The following is a 26710-nucleotide window of genomic DNA, read 5'->3' as shown; positions in this document are numbered from 1 at the left end:
GAACTTTTAATTGAATTAAAATCATTTTAAATAAACTGAATGAAGAAAACAGTTCAAATTTTTGAAACAACTTATATTTAACATGCAAGATTTGATTGGACTAGAGAATTTAAGTTTTTTTTTTTCCTTTTAATTTTTTATATTATTATTCAAAGGTTATAAAAATTCAGAAACATCATATCAGGTAGAACAAATAAAATATTTACACTACTTTCGAAAATTTTGTGGCTGGTCCAGCAATTTAACAACATTTTGCAATTTTAGAGTTAAGTTCATTAAAATCAGACAAAACAAGGGTTTACATGAAAAAGTATCACGTCTAAAATCTAGTTGTAACATAAAAAAATAATAAAAGAGAGTTAATTTTCAAATAATTCTGAAAAAAAGACTACAAATATTTTAAAAATAGTTAGGGCGCAGGTTGATTCAAAGTGATTTGAACCTTTGAAGAAAATTTTTCAGTATGAAACTTCCTGTCAGTATGAAAATTTATTATATAAACTTTGTTTTTAAACACAAAAACGTTGTGATTATGACCCATTTCTTCAGGTTTACACAAGATTAACGATTTTGCATAATCCTGTGACAAAAATGCCTAGAACATACACAAAAAAGGAGCCTCCTTTGTCTTACTCTTTAAAGAACCTGCAGAAGCTGTAGTGACACTAAAAAAAGAGGAGACTGATTCAGCGAGTTGGCATTAAAACTAGTAGTAAAATGGAGATTGGACGAAAAGTTAGAAGCTAATTGTTAGCTAAGCAGAGAATTAAGAAGCTAAGCACCCAATAAATAGAGCAATTAAAGAACAGAAACATTTAAAGCGTCTTTTGGCTATATTTGGTTCTCCTTGTGATAGTTAAAAACTTATGCATAATGTTGAATGCAGACAAAATTTAATCTCCAGGTTTCATACGTATATCAGCACTCCAAAGACTCATCATATTTTTTAGACCTTGTGAAACAATTGTAATATACTACACATATTTTTTTATTGTCTTTAAGCAGTGGAGTATAGGCTTTGTGAAGAGACTCTTTGGAAAAAAGCAGAGCACCACTATGTTCCTATATAATATAATTGAATTTTTGATAATTTTTTTTATTTTTATTATGCATAGTTAAGTTCATTGAATATACATTTTAAAACACTTGAGTGACAGTTCAAACAAAGAAAATTTCGCATAATCCATTGTATAAGTCGAAATTTCAAACCCCCAAAAAATTTGACAAAATTCAAGCGGTTGACTTACGCACCAGTAATGAAGTTATAAATTCGTTGAACGTGAAATATCGATGCATCATAATGAGATCCATGGGAATCTATTTACGTCTTTCAAAAACGAGTTTTAACATGCTACATACAATTTTGCACTTTCTCTTTCCATATTTTCTTTACTTAAAACAGTATTCTTAGTAACAACGCTTTAAATTGTGTTCAGAAGAGAAAAAAAAAATTTAAAATAAGAAAAGTCAATTTATTTCAGAATACTTCAAAACTGTATTTTTTAGCAACAATACTTTAAATTGGTTGAGAAAAAAAATCAAAAATAAGGAAAGTTAATTTATTTAAGAGTATTTCAAAAAATTGTATAACATAAGAACTTTTAAAACAGATCAAAATCTTAGAAATTTAAAGATTCCACAAATATTCTTTCCACATCGTATCTTAAACACCTTTATTTTTCTCCTTATCTCTCACTAGCATTTTACTGATGTCAATAGAGATGTAATATTCAGTGTGCCACTTTAACTGGTGATGATGGAATATTAAGGTGTGGGTGGAAGTTTGTACAGTATACCAATTGAAGATTTGATGCTGAAATCAGGGGATGATGAAAAAAACACTTAAAAATGAAAACTGGCTCATAACTAATATAAAGCCTTTGTTTAATATAGTTGCAGAGCTCGAGATACAAAATATAAATATTATCCATAAGAATTTCAGTTGAATCAAATTTTGCATAGTAATATTAATAAGGACAGGCCATAGGAGAAAAATCCCCCATGGCCAGCCTAAATAAAAGCCAAATTAAAAGTACGTGTAATTTGTTCTCAACGGACACAGAAGCATGGATAGGAGATCCAAAATTGGTGACTTACTAAATTATAACATAGCCAAAACAAAGCCAACCAGCATATCAATATTGGGTTTAAAAGAATACCTTGGCGATCACGAATCGCCAAAAAATTTATGGGAATTATTACAACTGTGCAACTGAAACATATAGCTGTTTGAAATTTAGAATTAAAAAGATATAGATTTTTGTTTTCGATTAGGCGAGTATCCGTTACATTGATCTATAAGAGAAGATTAAAATATTTTAAGTTCGTTTTAAGTCTTTGATTTATTTTAATTATATAATTCTATTAAAAAAATAAGTTTAAGTAATAGAAGATATTTAAAAGGATATGAAATAAATATGTAATGCCAATTGTGGCATCACAATGCCAAATATCCCCGCGGTAACAAAGTTATTATTTTCACTAGGAAACACAATAACTTACAACTTAAAACAATTTTCGTAAATTAAAACAATTTTGTAGACTTAGTAATTTTTATTATGTTTTTAATTTAAAAAAAAATCACGTTTGAATTTTTTTCAGCTGTTACACCAAACAAAAATTTGCTATGCTTGTTATCAACAGGTACTTATACAACAGGTTGACTTATACACGAGATTTATGGTAGTTGCAAAATGTTAGTCTCCTGTAAATTGATAGTTAGAAAAGATGCATGATATTGTTTCTCTTATGGAGACTTCTGGATTAATAAAACTTAAGTAGCACAATTTCATTAATTTTACCAATAACTTGAGACAATTAACCTCTCGCAAAAAAAAAATTTTTTTTTATTACACAGATGGTTAATTGCAATCAAATTAGTGAAATTAAATAAAGTGTAAGCTAAATATTATAAAAGTAAATCATTTAAAATAAAAACCAGAACAATATTTTTAAATTTTTATTACAGGATAATTGTAAAATCCAACTATAAAAAGTAACCAGACTTTTTACAGACATTCTTTTCAAAATAAATAATGATAACACAATTTGCTTCACAAAATAGAATTTATACAGTCATCATTCTGGAAAGTAATTTTTCTGGATTTAAAAGTCATCCCACATGAACTAATATTTATGTTTACAGAAACAAAAGAGAAAAAAAGAGACTATTTATAGATCTGAAACTCTTGTACGATTGAGACAGTATAATTCGATTGATTAATTAATTACTATTTGCTTTATTTACATGAAAATTCTAAAGTGACTTTTTTCAAAATGTTTGAAAGTTGTGCCTCAGATTAAGCAGAACAAAAGAGACTAAAAAGAGTCACAGACTAAAATAATCAAGATTCTAGTAAACTTTATTTACATTATTAAAAAAAATTATCTTAGCATGTAGAAACTTTCAATTTATATTTATCCTGCTTAAGTAAAATACTGTTTCTTAAAATGGACGGAATTTTAAGCTGATTAGTTAGAATAGTGGTATAAAAATGGACTTTGAAATACAGTATATTAGATAATTAAATATGATAGCACTAGACCTAAATCATCTAATTCTAAATTTGTTCCCATTTCAAGACCTTCCCAAAACTAAAGAATGATGATGAATAAAAAAAAAAAAAAATTGGCAGTGAAAACAGACCCAAGCACTATATGCCCATCTTTAAAATCTAACTTACAAAAAAAACATGCCATGCATTTGCAAACTGGATAAAATATGTATCACAAAAATGAAATGCTTCTCACTAAAAATATAGCAAATACTATAAACCACACTAATGCTCATGAAAAATACGTACAGTATTAAAACAACTAACATATGTTACAACACTACAATGTAAAAACCTATGAAAAACAAATGAAGTGAATGGAGAAATTTTCCAATAAAATTAATGTAAAATTTAATGAGAATGTAATTATGCATTTAAAAAAATATTGGTCATAAATATATACAAAAAATATTGGTCCCCAATAATAAACTAGTTCACAATTTATTAATATAAGGAATTATTCTAGAATAAAACATATATTTTTATGGAAGGGTAAATTACAATATATATTACTTTCATGGATTTGAAACATTTTACAAATAAGATTAATAACGGATATTTAATTTTAAATAGAAATTTTCAGAAAAATTATTTTTGAGAATTAATTTAAATAAAAAAAATAAATAGGTAAAATTTGTAGGATAAGATGAAACAAAATATAAATCATTTAATTAAATTTACATAACATTGTAATGGCTGAATGTATGCCAAAAGAGAATTAGTTAATAATTAAAATGTACATAAGCAGATCATAACCTGCTTGAAAGAACAAAACAAAAATAAATTTTAAGTACAGAAATATACAAAAGTATACATACTGTAAATTTGTTTGTAAAAATGCTGATAAAATAGTTACTAAGTTGAATTGTAGAGTATCCTAATTTGAAATAATAAAATTGAGAATGTCTGATCTCTGCATATTGATGATTGTTGTGCATATTGAATGACACATATGATATCTACTAGAATAAGTATAATTTATAAAGAACAAATAAATTAAAAATTCCGGTATAATATTAGTTATATCAGATAAAATGTTTTACTTTGGTGACATTATTAATAAAGTTGATAATTTAACATTTTACCTCACATCCTCCAATCGATAACAATATTTAAAATCTCTGTATCACAATAACTTCTTAATTTAATAATTATATTTTACCATTCAAAGTAATTGTATAGTTATTTTACAAGACATAAATACATGCTAATTTTAGTTAGTTTCTTGAGTCATAATATCTATGATATACATAATATACATTACCCAGAATCTCCATGGGGCAGTAAGCAACATTTCTGAAATAATAGCTACATTTCATTCAAAATGGACTCCAGAATTTTTATGAAACAGATGTGGGCGGATTTCAATGTAGGACGGAATGATTTAATTTTCTGAACCATAACATTAATATTTAAGTAGGACAATCAGAAAATAAATTAGAGGTAATCAAAAAGCTGCAACTATATTACAATGAAAGGCACAAAGACTGGATTCAACTAGTTTGTTTCTTCAACTCGTTTACACTTATGTTATGAAAGTGTTTTTTTGCTTACAATTTGAGCATTTTATTTATTCTTTTGATTTACTCTTTTCAACAGCAAATATTTAAGACAATTTTTGCTCACCAATTTAAAAAAAATATTCTTCCATTTAATATAAGTAAAATTTAAGCAACATAATTCAAAGTTCAAACTGCAAGCTTGCTAGTTTTCCTAGCATGCTAGAATCTTATTGATTTACTTAAAATGGAAGAGAATTAAAAAATTAAAACAGAAAACTGCTAAATGTCAATGAAATTTTAAATTAATATTTTTAATATGGATTAAAAAAATTTTATGGATTAAAAATATGAATATTTTCTACACAATTGTACTTCAATAGAGAATTTAATATTGAATTATCAGGATATTAGCTAAATATAATAATACTCATTTTACTTAGATATTGCACATGCTCATGTTTGAACAGGAAAATAAAAAATACAGTGCCACGAACAATAAATAATAATTTATGGCATATGACTACCTTCAGAGGACCTTAAAAATATTTTAAAAATCTAGTTTGGAAAGAAAAAAAAAATATTATTTTATTTTGAAAAAGAAAACAAAAGAATGAGTTTGATTCCTCACAGGAAATTCAAATTAAAATTGTAAAATTGCAAAACTATAGAAAAAAATATAATTTAAAGGTTACACTTAAAACTGTATTTGAGCCTGAACTTTGATTTGAATTTTCAAAAACATACAATTGTGCAAATTATTTATAACAGAGAGAAAATTGAATAGATTCTGTTGTTATTGTGGCATCCAGTACAGAAAAAACTGTGCAAATTATTTATAACAGAGAGAAAATTGAATTTATTCTGTTGTTATTGTGGCATCCAGTATAATAAAAACTGCTTATGCGCTATTTCCCTTTAATAAGAAAAATTTTAAAACACTCTCCCATTTGAACTCAATTGGCACAGAAGTTGCAAAATATTTCCCATTCCTATTAGCATCGTAACCTGGCAGTTAAAAATGAATTGAAAAATAATATAGAAAAATGAAGAAGTGATAATTTACACAATCACTAAGTCACACAATCGATTTCAAAGTAAATAAATGAAACATCAAAATGGCACACACTGTAATACTAGGAAACAAAAGTATTGATAACTTATATGATACAAAAACAAATATTTACAAATAAATTTTTTTTAAAAAAATCAGATTCAATAACTACAGTCTTGAGACATTAGTCAATACTTCCAGATTAAGGAATTGACTCTGGCTTATAATGTTGAAAGATGAACACTAGTAACAATTTATACAAAACTGGAAAATCCTGGCAATGGAGCTCTGGAGCCTGCCATATTGTTCATAACAATGTGTCCACCATTCAAACTCACTTGAATGCTTCCTTCAGGTTCACTGTCAGTATAGCTAGGGGGCTTGACTGGTCTCTGTCGCTTCCAAGATTGGCGGAGAGTGTCGTTAACGTTGGCATAGTGATTGACAAATGAATGAGGATCAGCTTTGCCATTACTTTCAGCATCACTGTCAGAACCCTGATAAAGATAAACAAAGTTATAGCGAAATTTTTGATTTAAATTTGCAGCAATAACAAAATATATAAAGAAAATAAATACACATACAGTCTATCCCTGATAGTAACAAAAAAATCTGATTTTTCAACCAATCGGCTCCTCTAAACATGAACAAGCTTCCTTTTTTGTAAATAAATTTATTATTGTTTCCTAATTACATAAAATATTTTTTCAAAAAGAAAAAAAAAGTTGAAAATTACTTAGAAATACTGTTTTAATTTTTTGAAAACTTTTTTTGATTAATATCATAGATCATTTCCTACCACCACAATGAGAAAGAAATACATGTTTCAAAGACAGGAGATAAAATTATAAATTCATAGTAAAGCGAACATAAGTGTTGAACAGAGATCTATGATAAAGTGATTCCCAGTACTTATATTCAAAAAAGAAAAAAATACAAATTTCCAACCCAGTGGCTACACTAAACATAAAAATGCTTTTTTTCTTTGAATAAATTTCTTGTTGATCCTTAGTTAGATGAAATATTTTTGCAAACAAAAAAAAAGAAAGAAAAAAGTAAAAATTTTAAAAAAAAACTTGTGTTTAATAATTATGAATCATTTCTGACCACCCCAACAAGAAAAAAAAATGCATATTTGAAATTCATTAGATTATAATGTAAATTCCTAAATAAGCAAATAGATGTGAAGAGAGGTCAAAAAATATACAATTATTTTTAAATTTAAAACAAGATTTTTTATTTTGACCAAAATACATAATATGTTTCCATTTTAACTATTACAAATTTTGGATAACGTTTTTTTTTCCGAGATTGTGAGATGCAGTGTAACTGTTTAGTTTTCCTTTTCAAAAATAAATCTCTGTTAAATAGCCAAAATGCTAATCGGAAGAAAAAAAGGAAAAGCATAATAACACACCTTTAATGAATATTTATTCAATTTTATAAACTAAGTTAAAGCAACAAGACCCCATTTAAAGTACATTAATGATGCCTTAAAAAGCTTTTAATAATCATCTTCAGCTAAAAAAGCTTTTAATAATCAGAAAACTTCATCAAAATATACTTATTTAAAAACAAAGTCAAAGACATTCATGGTGTAATTCTAGAATTATTAATTCCAAAGTCAAAATATTAAAATGCAATTAATATGCTTACTATTAATTTCTTTATCAAAAGCATTAGGTGATCAGCAATAAACTAATGATATATAAACAAACCTGTGAATCAGATGAACTCATTTCAGAAGGCTTTTCAGTTAAACTACTACTATCACAGTTTTCATCGTAACCTTTAGTATCATCATCATCAGAATAAGTAACACTGCCTGGGCTGGGACGAGGAGGGCATCTAAATTTTCAAAAAAAGTAGATTTTAATCACATTTCTATTATTTTTTTTAAAAAAATGAAATTGAAATAAAAATATTACTAATATGATACATTGAAGACAATAGATATGTTTAAGAGGTAGAATAAATATGTTTTTAAGAGGTAGGTGGAGGTGGTAAGAGAGAAAGAGGCATGTTTTTTGTTCTCATGTTTAAAATCCATCTGAGTAGCCACAAACTCTGAATTTAATCAGAGATATTTAACATTGTTTCCTGCAACGCAAACTATTTTTTTCTCATAATTTTTTATTCGTAGAGGGGGAAAAGTTACATGTTTTTATAGAATTTCGCCCAAAAATTTTCAGATAATGTGCTTAACAAATTTCATATGACACACAAATGTATCATAAATATGTGTTAAAGAGAACATACCAATTTACACTAATTCACTAATAACCATAATCAATTTATTAATAACAATATTAATGAGACAGATAAAAACCATAAATAGAGAAAAACTAAGACCTAATTTGATTTAAATCAGAAATGGAAAAAAGGAAATAACAATAGTTTTAAAATAAAATTGTAACTTAAGTTCAGCCTGAAAGAAACTGACTGCTACAGCATTTTTATTTTTATTTATTTTTTGTTTTCTTAGTAAGCTTAAGAGTTATAGAGATGATTGGTAGTTAGACTTCACATCAAAGTACCCCTTCCATTATAATAACTGATACAATTTAAATCTCCTTTGTTATTTTAATTTACACTTAAGTATTTAAACCCCCATAGGAATGTCATTCCTAAATATTTGAACCCCTCATTTCTATGTAAAAATCACAAATTAAATTTTCAAAAATAATCAATAAATAATATTAGTAATTTTCTATTGCTAGTATAAAGCTTTTCTATTATTGCTTCCATTGAAAATGAGTCCTTTAACAGCAAAAAGTTCAAAGTTATGGTTTTTTTATTTCTTTAGACCACTGCACATGAAACATTTGAATGAAGGTGAAACATGATATCCAGAATCTTGCCCAAAGGAAGGTGATTTGCCATCAACAACAACAAAATGGTAAAATATGAATATTTTTTTAAATTATTGATAATTGAAACATATTGTATTGTCAAGTAAAAATTAATATTATGTTCTGTGTGCATCTCTTTGATTTTATATTAAAAATACTCATAAATTTCTTTCCAAGCTGTACAGTAAAATTTATTTTCAAGCTCCATGTGGCATTCTAATTCTTCTTGACTTAGTAGTTCTCTTGGCATAAGCAATTCAGCAGATGTCTATTACAATATTTATATAAAATATTCTTAAAAAATTTCAGCAACTAAAATTAAGTGTGAAATATTTAGAAAATGTCAGTAAGTAATTCCTCAAAAGAATAGGAGGATAATTAAAATGATAGCAGTCTGAGGCAAATTAATTTATAATAACTCAGATATTTTTAATATGTACGAATACTGCTACAGTTATGACAGCAGATGATGTTTAATCTTTTACTCAAGAAAAAAAAAATTGAGCTACAGTGCAAAATTTAAGCAAATGTAAATACATAATTAAAGAAAATGTACATTTTTTAAAAGGTAGAAAAAGGTTAAAATGTTAAATTTGCATACAATCTGATTGGATTTTTATTTTAAATGAACATTATTATTTACAGGTATGAAATAAAAAAAAGGAATAAAAAAATTAAAGAAAATGGTGAAAAAGAAATTCAATTTTGGGTGCTTCAAATTCTACTACACATATTTCTGTTTACATGTTGCTTATGGGGTAAAAAATGTCAAGTTAAAATACAATATAAAAACATATTGCAGTAAGTTTTTTAAGCTATTAACAAGATAGATTTAATGTTATTAGATGATCAAATCATAAAATGAAGTGTTTCAAAAATGTTCACATCATTTTAAAATAAAAATAGAATGTTAGTAACATGAAATTTTATTATATAATATTAAAAAATAATAAGGAAACTGTTATACTGAATTGAACACAGAAAGCTTGGTGTAACTAATCCAACACTGTGAAAGACACTATTCAAAGATTTTTTCGGGCTAATTTCATAAATTTCCGACTTTAACAGAAGGCAAACAATTTATTATTAATTTTTCAGTTATGCCTTACAGATTATGCCTTAATTTTGACTTGAACCAGAGAATGATCAATCTCCAATTCAGTACATCTAGAGGTATGATTTGTTATGCGAACATGGAGGACTTTGTGCTTTGACAGATTTAACATGCACCTATTACTACACAGGGAGTCTTCGATCGACAGGGATCAAAGTCATGACCTCCCAGGCATGGGCCCACGCCCTACAAACCAAGCTATCCCGGCGTAATTTGACAAGTAATGCTCAAAAAGGCAAGTGGCAAGAAAGAGGACATTTAAATACATTGTCCCAGGATTTTTGCACATTTCAGTTAAATATCTTAACAGTTTCCTGATTTTTCAGACAGATAAAACTCTGACTTTTCAAAAAATTGGATATAAAATTTAACAAAAATATATATATAAAAAAAAACTGTGGACATGAGGAAAAATGGAGTACCAGTTTTATTTAGAAACAATTTACAACTTTTTAAACTACATTGTTAAAAAGTATTTCTAAATTAAACGTAAGAAAAAGAGAAGAATGTAATTCAACTTACTTAGTAAGCATAGCATTATGATTTTTTCTTGATAGAGAATTTTTACAAAGTGTGCCTCTTTTAGACTGTCTCAATTCAAATGTAGGGAATCCACCATCGTCCATACTCATATGATCATCATGAATAGATTTTTGTGCTTCTTCTAAACAGTAAAAAAAAATAATAAGATTAGGCCATAAAAAGCAATATATAAAATATCATTTTAAAGAAATAATACTTTATAGCAAAGCTTAGTAGTAATACTTACTCTTATACTTATAAACTTTACTTTTCACGCATAATACTGCTACAACAAGGACAATAACAATAACACTCAATGATGCAATCATAACTAAGAACCAAACTTCTCGATAAAATGGAAGTTTTTGACGATATTCATGATATAATTTACCTATAAGAAATGTAAAACTTAATTAAAATACAAAAGATTTGTGAAATTTTTTTTTTCATTTTTACATTACACAGTAAGTAATTTTTTTCATCCAAAAATAAAATTTTAAAAAATTCTGTCATTTTTTAACAAAAATTTACAATTTGCATTCAATGTATATGGTACCATTCAAAGGTGGACATAATACCTTTAATTCCTCAAAAGAATCTTTGATTCACATTTGTGAAACAGTTTTGTGAATTTTCTACAGTAACTTCTATAATTACAATGTCATTCTCTTTTCAACAAGATAAAAAGTTACTTTCTGCAGTCATTTTTAAAAAATGTACAACTGAAATGAATAGTGTATGAACCTGTAGCAGAATTTATGAACTGAATCTGCATCTTAATTCAAATTTGCCTGAGACCTTAATGCAATCAAAGAAAGGATATTATTATAAAAACTCAGCTTAATCAAACATACATGTTGCAAAAATAAGTTCCTTATAACATAAAAACTTTATGTTGTTTAATTTTAAGTTAAATTTTACTAATAAATTATACAAAAATCCCCTTGCAATTGAGCTTGTTATCAAGTAATAGGGGAAAAAAATATTCCTCTTACTTTTTGCTCATTACAATATTACAGTTCTTTTGGTTATTACAATATTACAATTCCTTTGCTTATTGCAATTTTTTTGCGTATTTTGCAGAAAGCTAAAAGAATAATAAAGTATAATATTATTCTCTTCGCTTTTTGTGAAAGTAAAAGGAATAATATTGTACTTTTTGCTTATTATAATATAATTATGTTTGTTTTTGTGGTATTCTATTGATTAAGTTTTTCTTTTTTTTTAATTTTTATTAGAAACAAGTTAGAGATCAGGGGTCTGTCCACGCTGAATTTACTACCGTTTAGCGGTACCTTCACAAATTCAATTTTAGGAAAAACGGTAGTTTCACAAATTCAACTTTAGGAGAAACGGTAGTTTCACAAAGTACTTTTGCTTAGGATTTTATTTTTGTATCCTTAAGAAACGATAAATCCATATTTTTATTATGTTTTTGTGTTGATTTTTTAATATCATTTTTAATTTTTCACATATTATGTCTAAATTTTCACAAAATAGGTACCTCTCAGAAAAACCTAGACAGACCCCCTGGAGATATTTTTAAAAAGAAGTCTCTGCAATTTCCACCCTTTTCCTTATTTACTTTTTAAAAATAAAACTAAGATGAAAAATAATCAGCAGATGTTGTAAATATCTGCAGCGCCTGTTGCAGTGCTGGGGGTTTCTACTGCCAGAGCAAATTGTACCATTTTGAAAATCTGCACTAATAGAATCAGTTTTTTTAAGTTTCGAGAAAAACATTCACAAATGCTAATAAGGATGAATAATTATACACTTATATTTGAAAAAGAATAATAAAAATGTTAATAATGTTTGAAAGTAATTGACATAATTAGTAAAATCAACTTACTGGGAGTAGCAAATGGGGAAGGAGACATTGCTGGAAAACTAATACCATATGAATTACGAGCAAAAAGTCTAAACTGATAGGATGTTGATGGTAAAAGATTCCTGAAACTTACAGTATAGGAAGACTGAGGACCATTATTTAAAAGAATTAATGTTTGCCATTCATCTGTATTATCTGAAACAGAAATCACAATGAACATTAACTAAAATATTTTTCTATAGTTTTTATTAAGGCAACTTTACATACACGAGAAGAGTTGATAATAAAAGTATAGTAAAAAATCATTTTTGTTGCCACAAGATACTTTTATTAACTCTATGATTACTTGTAGATCTTTATAAGTATTAAGTTAATTCCCAATTAATAATCGAATAAAAAATTAACAACATCCAGTTTCAATAGTTTCTAAGAAATGAGTTATTAAGTGTGATTATTTTATAACGTAATTATTTAGCTTTGAACTTAGTTTACCTTTTTTTTTTACTCGTTTATTTTTTTCATTTGGTAATTGTGCATTAGTGAGTTTTAATACCTTTAATTCGAATCTTTGGCAACAGTTCTGTGTTTGTATTACTTTTAAAACCCAAACTCATAACTTAGTAAAGGTAATGGTAAAAGATGGTACTACCATCAAGTTTCTTTCTGGGGATTGAAAATATCATTACCACACCAGCGATGGCAAGCATCTTGATTTTATTAAACGAATTATGTTTCTCTGTTTGCTGTTTATAACTCAAATGATGTTATTTTTTTCTTATTTCTATCAAAAAATCTGAGAGTAAATTAAATATAAAGTTATATCTTTAAACTTAAAGAGCTTTATTAACTAATCAATAATTTAAACTACTTTGGTGTAGTTTGATTTGTGCTTTTGGTAGGCTAAGAAAAAGAAACAAAAAGAGAAAAACATGGGTGAGTGTTGCATGTCACTGTTAACATGATCAGCTGTTTAGAAAAATTTAGCTGATTTTAATAATTGACTCCAATATCTTCCTCTTTCAGAATCATTTTAAGTTGCTTGTCAAAACTCTATAACTAAAAGAGCTGGGAATAGCATTTACTAAGTCCATTAACAGTATTTTCCTGCCAATTTGAAATTGGCTATTCAATTCTAAAATATAACTCAGTATTTTAATCCCTTTTATCTAATTCTTTTATTTAGTTGCCATGATGATCTTATGAAAATAGTGGGATTAAGTGTTGAAATTATTCTGTTTGTTACTTATTAGGTACAGTTGAAAAACAAAATTAGGAGCAGCATAATTTGGTTATATTTCTGTCTGGCTATTAATTTCCAGGACTCATGGAATAACTCAGAAGAAAAAAAAGTTAAACACATAGCCATTTAATATTATTCGAAGTAATCCCCATCAGCCGTAATACACGTCTGTGCTCGGCTATACAAATTTCGGAAAGAAGTTTTAAAGTCCACTTTTGGAATGCTCTTTATTAGTGACGTTACAGTTTTCGTGAAGGCTTCGACCTCCTGAAATCTTGTTTTCTTCAGAGAATTTTTCTGCTTAAGAAACGGGAAAAAGTGTGTGCTAGGTCTGGCGAGTATGGTGGATGCTGCGACTCAACGACACCATGCTGATCTGAGAATCGCCTCCCAGTCAAACGCAATGTGTGTTCGCGAACTTTTTCAATTGCTTCCGGCTTGCGTGCGAACTGTGTGCGGATCATCTTCCACGCTTTCGCGTTCAAAAGCGTTTAAACCATTCAAAAGTTCTTGAGCGAGATAATGCTTCCTTGCCATAAACTTGTTTTAACAATTCGTAGGTTTCTGCAGCTGTTTTGCCCAATTTGAAGCAAAATTTAATGTTAATTCTTTGCTCCATTTCACTTCGACAACAGGAATTTAAGAGCTCCGTTTTAATGCGCCTTCCCACGAGAACAACTCACTTCAGAATGGCGCCGATTGCACAGCACATGCGCAAGAAAACACTCTTCAAAATGCAATCATTAGCGCCATATTCCGGCTTTTCTTTCTCCTACAGTTACCTCAGTCCTGGAAATTAATAGCCGGACCTTGTATTATGCCAACATTTAAAACCGTTAATGAGAAGCAGCATGTAAGAAAATCAATTCTTTTAGCAAGAACTTAGAAAAAATTTTAAAATAAAGAAGTTTTCCAACAAATAAGAACAGACAGATATGAATATAGTTATTGAACACTTTTTACCAGATTCTTTGTATTCTATAAGGTACCCAATGATTGGAGATGCCCCTTGAGGACCATTCTTCCATGTCAAAGTTAATGAACTGTGGCTGTGCTTCAATATTAGTTCTTCTGGAGCAGAGGGTGAACCTAGGAAAGTTAGTTCAAATAGATATTATAAATAGTTTGCATGGGAATAATAAACTTTAAAAGATGAGCCACTCCTTTCCAAGTCATAAAATATAAATGCAAATATTTTTACATTAATGTTTAACATTTTTTTTTAATTATGTTTAAAACTATATTTTTAATGGTTTTAATATCTAAACACAAAAAGGGATTACAAAATAATGTTAAATTTCAAAAATTGAATAAAAAATATTTCGTATATTCTTAAAATAAATTAACAGTTAAACAAAATAAAACAAATCCCTATCATAAAAAAGTGCTATTAACACTGGGATGACAATCAATAAAAAAAAAAAAGAATAATTTATAAAAAATAGCATAAAAACCAAATCAACAACCACCATTAATTTCAAACCCTACCCTTTGAAAAATTCAAGTTTTTAAGAAAATTTTTTATATTTTTTCATTTGGTTCGATTCAAGCTAAAGTATTTATATAAAAAACAAAAAATTCAATGGTATAACCTAATAATTTTATTTCAAAAAAATAGGGCCAATTTTTCTTGAATAAAATTTGGCTTCAAATGCAATTTTAACCAATGTGGTTTATGACCAAATCTGGTCAACTTTCTGCTGTATATAAATAAAGCTAAAATATTGCAAAAAAGCACAACTAATGTCATATTTAAAGCCATACTATTTACTGAAAAATCTTCATTGTCTTTATTTCAACAGAAAAGGTTCCCAATTATAAAACCAGAACAGCAATTTGTCATTTGATGTGACATTAATTGTTCTTTTCTGCTTGTGTTAGCTAATTTGTGAGCTATACTTGCTAAATAAATACTTTATGCCTCCTACCTTCTTGTGGTCCAGTGGTAATATTTCCAACAGACTCTGGACCATAGTCAAATGTTTCAGCACGAACACGGAAAGTGTAAGTTACAGCTTCAGCTAAGCCATGAACACTTAAAGAAGTAGAGGTAACTTTCTGCTTTACTTGCTTGCTAAAATCTGGAGAAAAAATTTATTCAATTAGATACATAAAAGTTATCCATAACAAAAGTCACTATGAAATTAAAGAAACACACATAGAGTTAAAAATGTAAAGCTTGGTTATATTTTTTGAAAATTTAAAATAAACTGAATAAGTTAATGGACAGATTGAAATTTCAGTTCTATAAACTAGAATCTGATCGCATAAGGTTATATGAACAAGAAACTTGAGAATCTGACAATATTCTCAGTTATAAAAACATATTAAATATTTTAAAAAAATTTATGAAAATAAATATTACATAATTTCTAAGTATAAAGCCTATCTTTTTCTTTTGAGATAGTCACAGTATCATTTGTATTTTAGATACTTAAATTGTCAAATAAAATTAATCATAAATGTGAAGAAAATTGGATTTCAGATGATTTGACTAATATCTCATTTTACAGTATTCTTTTGTGCTTATGTTTCTGAAGTAACTGTTTTTAATACAAAAAGACTTAACTAAATAAATATATTAAAATTGTTTAATTTTAATAACTGAGCAATCATAACTATAACTTTTGACATGTTTTAAAAAAGTTTTTTTCTCATGTTTAAACATACTTGTATTTTTTTCCCTATTAAAATGCATAAATGGTAAAACTACAAAAAATATATATATACTTTTGTAATTTTATAGCAATGCTGGAATAAATAATTTACTGAAAGTTTTTTAACAATAATTATATTTTTTCATAAAAAAACAAAGCTTACTTTAAATAAATTATTATATTTGCATAGTATTATATATAATTTAAAAAAATAAACTTTCTAAAATACTGACATAGTACATAATTTAAAGTTAAACACAAATTTTAAAACTACATTTCTTAAAATAACCTTTAAAAAAATAGATGTTACAAGTTTAAAAAACGTTTTAAAAAAAATAATATAAATGGGAAAAAACAAAGCTATTTTTTTAATTTGGTAAAAGCCAAGGAAAAAAATAAGCCTTTCGCAAAGAAGTAAAAATTATGGTAAACAACAAAAACTCTAGTAATCCAACACATGATAAATAGGAAATTAAACTTAGGTATCAGTTTTAAAATTAAGTACAGAAAGTCTATAATAGAATTTCAAGTTGGTAACTTACCAATATCAGGAAGAGCTGTTTCATAGGTTACTAAATAACCAGCAATGACACCATTCGGTTCAGAGGGAGGATTCCAACTCACTTTTAAAGAAGTCATGGTAACATCAATAAAAATTAACGGCCCAGGTGGTCCAGGAATATCTTCCATGGTAGAAATATATTGTGGTGGAGAGCGGGGACCATCTCCTGCAGGGTTAAAAGCCAAAATTTGAATATTGTACTCAGTGTACTTCTTCAAATCCAGCAGAACATAGGACACAGTGGCAGGAGGTACAGCTTCCATTTCTTCAAACCCTTCATTATTAGCAGGTTCATAAAATATCTTATAACCAAGCAGATCACCATTTTGTAAAGACGGAGGAGGTGGCTTCCAGGATACTTTCAATTCAGTGGAGCTAATTGACTCAATCGTGACTTCCCTCGGCTCACCTGTAGGCACTGCTTCCCCAACAAACACTTGAACAGGAAGACTCGATGGACTTTCCCCTCTACTGTTAAAGGCATAGACCCTGATTTCATAAACTCTATCCCTTTCAAGTTGATGCAGAGCCAAAACAGATGAATTGGCACCTTGAATCTTTCCTGCTGGACAGTCACCAGTTCTTGGAATCGAATAAGCCGACACCTGGCAGTATTCAACACGATATCCAGCAGTACGAACATCGCCATTCCAATCTTCAAATCCTAGGGCTTCCCAGCTGACTCTGACAGATGTAGTAGTATATGGAGTTGCCATAACATGTTTTGGAGATTGTTCAGGTGCAGCAGGAAACGTCCACGTTAAATTGGACTCTTGACTCCAACCACTAGAACCAATATCATTTGTTGCTTGTATTCTAAATTTGTAAGGCGTAAAGGGTTTTAAACCTGTAACAGTATACTTGTTAAGGGTTGGATCTACTTTGGCAGCAACAGTTTTCCAAGAGTTGTCGCTTTTAGTCATCTGAACCGTATTAAAACGCAAAGGTGCAAATCCATCTCTTCCAGGAGTCCAGCTAAATGTTATCTGCCTAGCTTGGATTTGAGAGTTACTAATTTGAGGAATAGATGGTGGTTGAGGAGCTTCGCGATTGTTAGTAGTGAAAACTTTTACATGGGCAGTTTTACCCCACCCTTCATTACTTTTAGCAGTGAGAGAAAACATATAATATGTATCGGGTTGTAGATTTAGAACTTTTAAAGTACGTTCAGTTGGTGCCAACTCTTTTACTATTTCCTCTTCATTGGAGTTATATAACCTATAAGAAACTCTGTAAGCTAAAATTTCACCATTGGGCTCTTCTGGCACGTCCCATAAAATACGTGCAGTAGTTGTGGAAACATCAGGAAATGATATGTTTGAAGGAACACCAGGAACGTCCTCAAATGTTCGTACAGACATAGGTGGAATGCTTAAAACACCATCACCTATGCGTGTAAAAGCTAAAACCTGCACACTATATTGTGTATATTTTCTCAGTTCAGTAAGTGTAGTTGTAAAAGTGTTATTGCTTTCAATTGTCTTATATTGAAAAGGCACATTTTTGGCACCATAATAAACTTTATACCCTTCAATAACACCATTTTGATGGATTTTAGGCACTTCACCCCACTTTACAACAATGGTTGTTGATGATGTAGCATTAATTTTTACATCAGTGGGTCCAGAAGATGGAACTGCTTCTCTTGTTCTTTCACGAGCAGGTATGCTAAGAGAACTACTTCCGACATCATTGAACGCCTGGACAGCTATTTCATAATCTGTGAACTCTTCTAAATCTTTGAGAACGAAGCTGTTAGCATTATGGTCTTCAAGAACAATATGATGATAGGTATTATTATCTGAAGAATTTTCCAAGTTATCCATTGAAATCGGTCGATAATGAATGTTATATCCTCTGGGAATGCCAAACCATTCTACTTGTTGGAGAGGCTGAAATAAATAATATTTTATGCTTTAAACTAACTTATCAGAAGTATACATTCAAAATATAAAGCAGCTTTTATTTAAAATTAGCTTTATTCATAAACTTGGAAAAATATATAAATGTAGAAGAAAATGTAATGAGTGAATTGCTTATCTACAAAAGGATGCATTATGCTTAAAAAAAATTTAGATGAAAGTAAATTATGCACTTTAATACAGTTATAAAATGTATCACTTAATTTTTATTTAATTGCAAGTTTACAAATATGAAACTTTTAAATTACCAAAATAAGAAGTATTATTAAAACATATAAAAAAAAGATTCCAACTTTAAAAAAAGATTCTAACTTTAAAGGCTATACTTTTATTATAAAATATACTTGTGATTTCATGACAATAAATAAACATATAGAAAAAAAAATACAAATATTGGTAAAAAATATTTGTAAAAAATAAATAAATAAAACTCTTTAAAAATAGAGGATCATTTCTTTCTATTTAAACTATTCCCTGACATATCAAAAATATATTACTTGAATGGTGTCTTAACTATAAAACATCCTTTACATTAACTATACGAAGCATTCCCACGTGCCTTACAACCCGCATAAAAAACATTGTTAGCACAATAAAATAATTGCGATAAATAAATAAAATATAATATAGATAATCATAGCGATAATTATCTATATTATTATTATTTTATGATATCATTATTATTTTATGATATAGCTTAGATTTTACTCACGTAATATATAAAGACAGATTGTTTAAAAAAAACTACTTTGACTCTTTAAAAACTTCTGTAGTTACTACTTGAATATGTTACAAATTTCTAAAATAGTTACCAATACGCTTTAAATCATTTAATTCCAATTTTACATTTAAAACACTGCTAAATTTGCAACCAAAGTACTTACTGTCCATCGAACTCTTAAAGCCTTAGCATTAACTGCTCGAACGGTGACATTATAAGGAGGATGAGATGGAGGGGCTTGGATTGTCTGAAAGAATTTTGATGGATGACTTGGTTCACTAGACCCCACAACATTAATTGCTATGAGTCGAAGACGATAGTCTGAAAATGGTAGCAGGTTCTTAACTTCAATATTAGAGGCTTCTGGATCAGAGACTTCATAAATTTTGAACCATGATTCATTGCGTCTTGTTTGAGCTTCGACTGACCACTTTATTATAGATGTATTTCCATCAAATCCAGGAGTGAATTGCAATACAACAGAAAAGGCTCCAATATTTGAAACAGCTAACTTTGTAGGAGGGCCTGGCAATACTGAAATGACAATGAAATTTTAATGACATATTTGCTATTAATTCATTAACAAAAAATATGATTACTAAGTCAAAGTTAAATAAAATCCCAAGAAAGAGAAGCGGTAAGCTAATACTTCATTTAAAAAAAATTCATTGGCCTCAAAAATATGGAGATGGGAATAAAAGTTGCCATGCTACATGCACTCAAAAATAAGCACCCATTTTCAAGACTTGCAACTCGAATGAGAAGAAACAAAGGTGATTTCAAATGCAAAACGTAAAGTTGCCAACAAAAAAAGAAAATAAAGGCGAGAAACAAAACTAGAAAAGGTAAAAACAAAACTTCAAAAAAAAAAAAAAAAAACGAACAACAAAAACCAGCAGTTTTTCTTGTTCTGTTTTTTTTTCTTTCAAATTACCTTTATTCAGAGTTACCGACCCACTCATAAACCTCCCCCCCCACAAAAAAAAACAATAATAATAAAATCCGGGCTCAAATGGGTTTTTTATAAATATAATCAAAATCTGCTCTAATATCAATTATTATTTTTTATTTGACTTTAATAAAACATAATACACAAATATACATAACTCTACTTTAAAAACTTTGTATTTAGATAAATATGTATGTAATTTTGAATTAAAATAATAATTTTTCTCACTTCAACATTAAGAAAAACTACTTTTTTTAAAACAATAATTTGAGCTACCTCATTATTGTTTTGAACTGAACAGGTGCTGAGTACAGGCAGAAATGACATTGTCTTTCTCTTATCTCCTTACTAAATAAGTTTTCAAATACGAAGAAAATAAACATATATATAAGTATCGTAGCAAATAAAAATAAAATTTTTTAATTCTTTACAAAAGACTATTTTTTTTAATAAAATATATAAATGGATGGATTATAATATTCCGTTAGTAATCATATTTTAATGCTACAAAATAATGACTTAAATACAAAAATTTAATAAATACCAGCATGGAAAGGTGGTACTACAAAAAAATTTAAAGCTATTTTTTTATTTTAATTCATGATTTAATTATTATTTTCTTGCAAAAATTTCAGTTTTAACTAAAAATGTTCTCTTTTGATTTAAAATTTAAACCAAAAAAGTGTTGAACTAGGTAATATCTTAAAAAACCCAATAAAACCCACCAGGTTCAGTTTTTTCAACAACAAAAATAAAAGTATTTTTAAACCCTGCTTTTACTTCTTATTCTTATTCACACCTGGAAAGTATTGAAAATAAATACCTATTTTTGAGCATTTGATACATGTCGAATTTTATTTCTATCTCCATATTTTTGAAGCCAATGAATTTTTTTTGAATCACGTTATACTATCCTTAAGCTTTACCACAATTCCTAGTTAACACATGAATAGGGTTTGCACACTCCTTGCAAAAACAAAAGAGTGGTAGTAATATTGTCAGAGGCTCTTTATTTAAATATTCTTTTATAAAAGTTAAGTTGCCATTATATAAATTTTAATGACCATAAAATATTTAATTTTTAGATTTAGAAACATGACTTTAAAATAAAATGTTACCCGAAACTAAACATTGTAACTGCATTGTTTTTTCCAAAGAGTGAACACACCCAGATAAAGCATTGTAAAAACATTCATAGTTACTAATTAGAACGAAAAAAAGATTTAGTAGATCTTGAAAAGCAATAAAACCCTTTTGAGATCTATTGCTAAAATAAATGTTGCCATTTTCATTTTATTGAATATTTTAATAATGAATAGAAAGTAAAGCAGTATTGTAATAGTAGAAAAAGTAAAATGACATAAAAACTATATAACAATAAAATTCATGATTTTGAATATATACAGATACTAAACAAATTTTACATAATTGTAAAAAAATTCGTAACATATTGATTCAAACTTTCCATAACGTAAAAAAATATTCTTATTTCAAAACAGAAATTTTTGAATAAAAATCTGGAATTATTAAAACAAAAAAAATCTTCAATTTAATTTAATTACTATAAGAATTCTTTTTTCTTCTCAAAGTTTCATGCTAATATTAAAAGCCAACCAAGCAATAATTGGGCTTTTCAGCAAAAACCAGGAGAATTTGGTGAGAACTAGTCAATTGGTGAGAACTAGAACACACATAAATACAAATAAGTTTCAGTACCTGGTGGGATACCAGATTGAATAGTAGCAGTTTTCACTGGTCCCGGGCCAACTACTGTCCAAGCAAATATCTCAAAAGTGTATGCAGTTGTGGGTCTGAGATCGGTGACCTGAACTCTCGTAGCATCAGCAGAAAGATTACGAATAACAGTGGTTTCTAAGATATCTTTCACATGGTATTTTAAAGTATATCCTGGAAAATATACATATATTTCAATTTATGACCTATAACTAATTAAAAGCACGCATATTTCATAACAATGGCGAAAGTATTCAATAATAAGTTCAAGAATGTGAAAAATATGTACAAATATTAATGTTTTTTTTTTTTTGTTTGTTGAAATTTGACAAAAATGGCTGTTAAAGATAAGATAATACTAGCAAATAAATAGTCACATTCATTTCCAACTGCAATCATAGAAAACCAGTTCTCATAAAAATAGAGGAAAGGAAATACTTAAGGAAGGAAATAAGAAAAAAGGCCCATTAAGATACTTGTTTAATACTTAAAGTTTAAAATACTAAGCAAAAGTTGTAAAAAATATTGTTCCTTCTTAGTAGCTAACTTTGATTGATTGATTGAACTGATTGAAGGTGAAAAATTTTAAAAGATATCTTTAAAAAAAAATTTAAAATGAAATAAATTTCAGCAATGCAAGGTAATTATAGGAAATTTTTGCAACAAAAATAAATTATTTTGATTCACACTTTTCCCTTTGCAAATTGAATGCAAAATGTTAACCTGATAAATTCTTTAACATTCTTATTTATAAGTAGGATACTAAGTATTTTAATAAAAACATGCGACATCAGAAATTTTAGAGCTGAGGTCACTTGTCACAGCGAGTCTTTATACAATTCATAGAAAAACAAAATACATAAGACTTAAAACACATAGATAGAAATATTTAATTGAAATCACACCAATGTTTCTTAAATGTTAAATTATATGACTTGCTAATAATTTGTATTATTATTTTATATTACTAATATCATTATAATTTAAATAGTAACACAAAAAAATTATTTAATAGCAAATTGCTATAAAACTTGAAATTGTTTCTTGAAATTGCATGCAAAATTAAAAAGCATTTCTCGACAATAGGTCTAGTGATACCTCTTTCACTATTTCCAATTTCAGCTAACGTTAAATTTTAGACTAACATTAAAAACAGCAGTAAAAAATGGACAAATATAATAATTTCCAAAGTTAAAATTAGAACAAGAATGTTTCGTTTACAGTTAAAACATATCAAATACTTAATGAAATAAGAGTTTTAAAAAAAAACTTAGCAATGCAAAAAGCTTGCTTTGAACAATAAAATGAAAAAGCAAAGAATGCATTCTTAAACATGCTTGCTTTAGTAAATCACATTATGCTGCTATTAATAGTTTGAAAAATTAATTAAATAAACAAATAAAAATTTATTAAATAAAACAAAATACAAGATTTAAATGTTAGCTTTTACTTCAGTTAAATTTTTTGTTTAAAACACAGTTTTAAATATATTTTATGAGAATAAAAAAAAACTAACATTTTCACTGCACTTACAAAAAATTAGTCTTAAGATCTAAAGTTTTCATTAGGTTACTCCACAAAGGTGATTTTTTACCAATCATATTTTTTTCCTCGCCAAATGCGTATTAAATAAAAAAATTTAAACACACATATTGTCACAGTGACTTCATAATAACATCAAACTGGTTACAGCAGTCAAGGCCAGAGATATGATCATTTTATATTGTCCTTAAGAGGTCAGAATGTCATTTATCTTGTAACTTTACATAAATGTGCCATGGACTATTTAATGTGACTTTTATCACTCAGAATTTACAATTATTTTTAGTCACAATTATTTTTACTGGGACTTAAAATCACAGAGAAAATTTGTTGCTACTCAACAGGGTCAATGTGTAATTGAACTGAGACACATTTACATTTCAAGAGGATCCCCACGTGGCAAGTTCAGATGAGAATGTGTCACATCTTTGTCACACGGTGACACGGGAAATTAAATGCCTCATTGAGGATTCATGTTGACATCAGGGTGATGTCAAAATGTGACATCACCAAAGGCAGACACAGTAAACTTTTTTGACATACGCAGTAACGTCCCATAAACTACATTTGACTTAACAAATAAGTCTCTGCGACTGTAGCATTTTTGTCAGAATCTAGTAACAGTATTTTCTGAGTGTAAAAGTTACTTAACTCTTAAATGCATTGCATATTTAAATTCTCATGTAGTAACATTAAATGTAGCAACTTTTGCATAGTGTTCTTCTTTTAATTTTAATTTTACAAGAACTATTTTATCATTTTCGGATGCAACTGGAATCCTGGACCATTTATTTCTTGTCTTTATCTGTAACAACTATCAATGTGTGCAATTTTATACTGATAGGTGTGTTTTCTTAACTGTGAGACTGCAATCCTGGCTAATAATTCGTAATATTTACAGATAAATCGTAATAGTTTGCACTTCTGTATTCATATAAAAAGTAATTAAGTTTGAAAAGGATTATTTATATAAAAATTTATGTTTGAAAAGGATTGTTTATATAAAAATTTATGTTTGAAATATTATTGTAAGTAGTAGATTTATAGAATTCAAGGAATGATTACTCATGATGATGTAAAAATAAATCAGTGTGCTTTTTGAAGAAGAAAAAAAAAATTTTCCTTCCTTTAACTATGCTATACCCCAGTTGATTTCAAACAAAACAATTTATTAAAAACAAAAATTCATGTATTTAAGGGTTGATGTCATTAAAAAAGAAAGAGAATGGACTAATCTGAAGAAAAAAAATTATGAACTTATATTGTTTATTTAATTCTTATCCTTTATATTGTTTATTTAATTCATATACATAATTGCTTTCACACTATGGCATGTTCCAATGACCAGTAGTTAAACATTTAGCTTCTAATTAAGAATTTTAAAGCAAAATTTAGATAAGAAAAGAGGAGATGCATTTTAATTAACAGAAATTACATTTAAAAAAAAATGTTTTTGATTTAAAGGTGGCAGTTGGCATGAAATAATTGTGGTTTGATAAGACAGAGGAATACTTTTTGAAAAATAATAATTAACTGAATTCATGTTTTAACTAAACACCTACCTTTCAAGATGCCATTGATTCGTTCAGGGGGGCTCCACACTACCATTATAGTAGTATCTAATATGTCCTCAAATTTTAAAGTCTTCACTTCATTGGGCACTATGAATCAAAATTTACAAGATAAATTAGTGAAAAAATTAAGAAACAAATATAGACTTAGAACAAACTAAGAAAAGAAAACTGCACAGAACATGTGAACAAAAACAATGACCATATTTACAATAAAACCTGAGTTTCAATGCCATAAAAAAGCTACTTAAAAAAAATAACAGTAATGATATGGATACAGTTTTGAGTTACGATAAAGTATAATTTTAGCTAGTCTTGGTAGTTTTAGTTCATACTCCAGGGTTCCCACTCTATGATGAGATTGAAATTCAAGGACTTTTCAAGGACCTCAACAAAATTTTCAAGGACCTTAATCTAAGACCAATTTTAAAAATTATTCTCTTCTATTTTACTAGAAGCAACAATGCTTGTTGTGGCAATAATTAATTTCAAATATAATACCTAAATGCTTTGCCTATATAGAGAGAAGAGAGTATATGTATTATGGACTAAAATTTATATTTTTTTAAAAACAACTGTACTGGTTTTACATATTAATTCACAAAATCATTTTCAGCACAATCTATAACTAATGGTAATGAGGTGTTAATGGTGAAATCCTTTAATCCTGTGTATTTCCATGTGAAGGCTGCATGAAAGACAGAGCTAAATCTTAGGTATTCCATATTCCATGACTATTCCATAACCCCCTCCTCTCCTCTATTAAACATCGTTTATGAAATTATTCATCCATAATTTACACTACCTTCTCTAAATGTTATGCAGCAACAATTCTTTCTGAAAATAAAAATTAGAAGGAACATATCCCATTTTCACCATGTTTAAAAGCATTATTCGTTATGTGTAATCCACAATTGCCAATGAATATGACCTGGTGGGAATATTTCTCTTTTAGTTCACACTGAAGCTTCCAATAGAATTTCCAATTGACATAGGGTCCATACATGGATAATTGAAGTATTTTAGAGAGCTTTTAACCATCATCCATGCATTTGTAAAAAGAGGACAAAATATTTTCTGCAGTTCCATGACCCATAAATTGGGAGGTAAGATACTTAGTGCAAACTTTATTATCAATTCCTTACCATAATGTCCATCTGCTTAGATTGTAGAGACTGATTTAACGTCTCATCAAAGAGTACAGTATAGCAATCAACATTCTTCAGCTCATTTATAAGAATCCCTTTGAAGTATAGTGCCAATCCAAAGGAGCCCAAATAGGCTCACTTTGCGGCACTACAAAAAAATTTTCTCGCTATACAGCTATCAGCAAACATTTTGGAGAACAATTTACTTATCCGTTCACAGGAGTTACATGAACAGGGG

The 26710-nt window shown here is 28.0% G+C and overlaps 1 protein-coding gene across 3 annotated transcripts in view; it reads right to left on the bottom strand.

Moving 5' to 3' along the window:
* Positions 1 to 2945: 2945 nt before the first annotated feature.
* sdk (sidekick cell adhesion molecule) overlaps positions 2946 to 26710 on the bottom strand; it is a 48089-nt gene continuing 24324 nt past the window's right edge. For all 3 annotated transcript variants that reach the window (XM_016067876.4, XM_016067875.4, XM_087168153.1), the window contains 11 exons: positions 25316 to 25414; positions 22194 to 22385; positions 19692 to 20062; positions 16866 to 18777; positions 15595 to 15747; positions 14630 to 14755; positions 12448 to 12621; positions 10843 to 10986; positions 10596 to 10737; positions 7826 to 7955; positions 2946 to 6604 (listed from right to left, as the gene is read on the bottom strand). In XM_016067876.4, the coding sequence (XP_015923362.2) occupies positions 6362 to 6604; positions 7826 to 7955; positions 10596 to 10737; positions 10843 to 10986; positions 12448 to 12621; positions 14630 to 14755; positions 15595 to 15747; positions 16866 to 18777; positions 19692 to 20062; positions 22194 to 22385; positions 25316 to 25414 (3686 nt within the window). In that variant the 3' untranslated portion in view covers positions 2946 to 6361. The remainder of the gene's footprint in view (positions 6605 to 7825; positions 7956 to 10595; positions 10738 to 10842; positions 10987 to 12447; positions 12622 to 14629; positions 14756 to 15594; positions 15748 to 16865; positions 18778 to 19691; positions 20063 to 22193; positions 22386 to 25315; positions 25415 to 26710) is intronic.

Source organism: Parasteatoda tepidariorum, chromosome 7 (assembly GCF_982258835.1).
Source record: "Parasteatoda tepidariorum strain Cologne lab strain chromosome 7, Ptep-v5.0, whole genome shotgun sequence".
NCBI classification, from domain to species: domain Eukaryota; kingdom Metazoa; phylum Arthropoda; class Arachnida; order Araneae; family Theridiidae; genus Parasteatoda; species Parasteatoda tepidariorum.
Note: the sequence above shows the minus strand (reverse complement) of the source record. Positions and strands in the feature narration are given on the sequence as shown.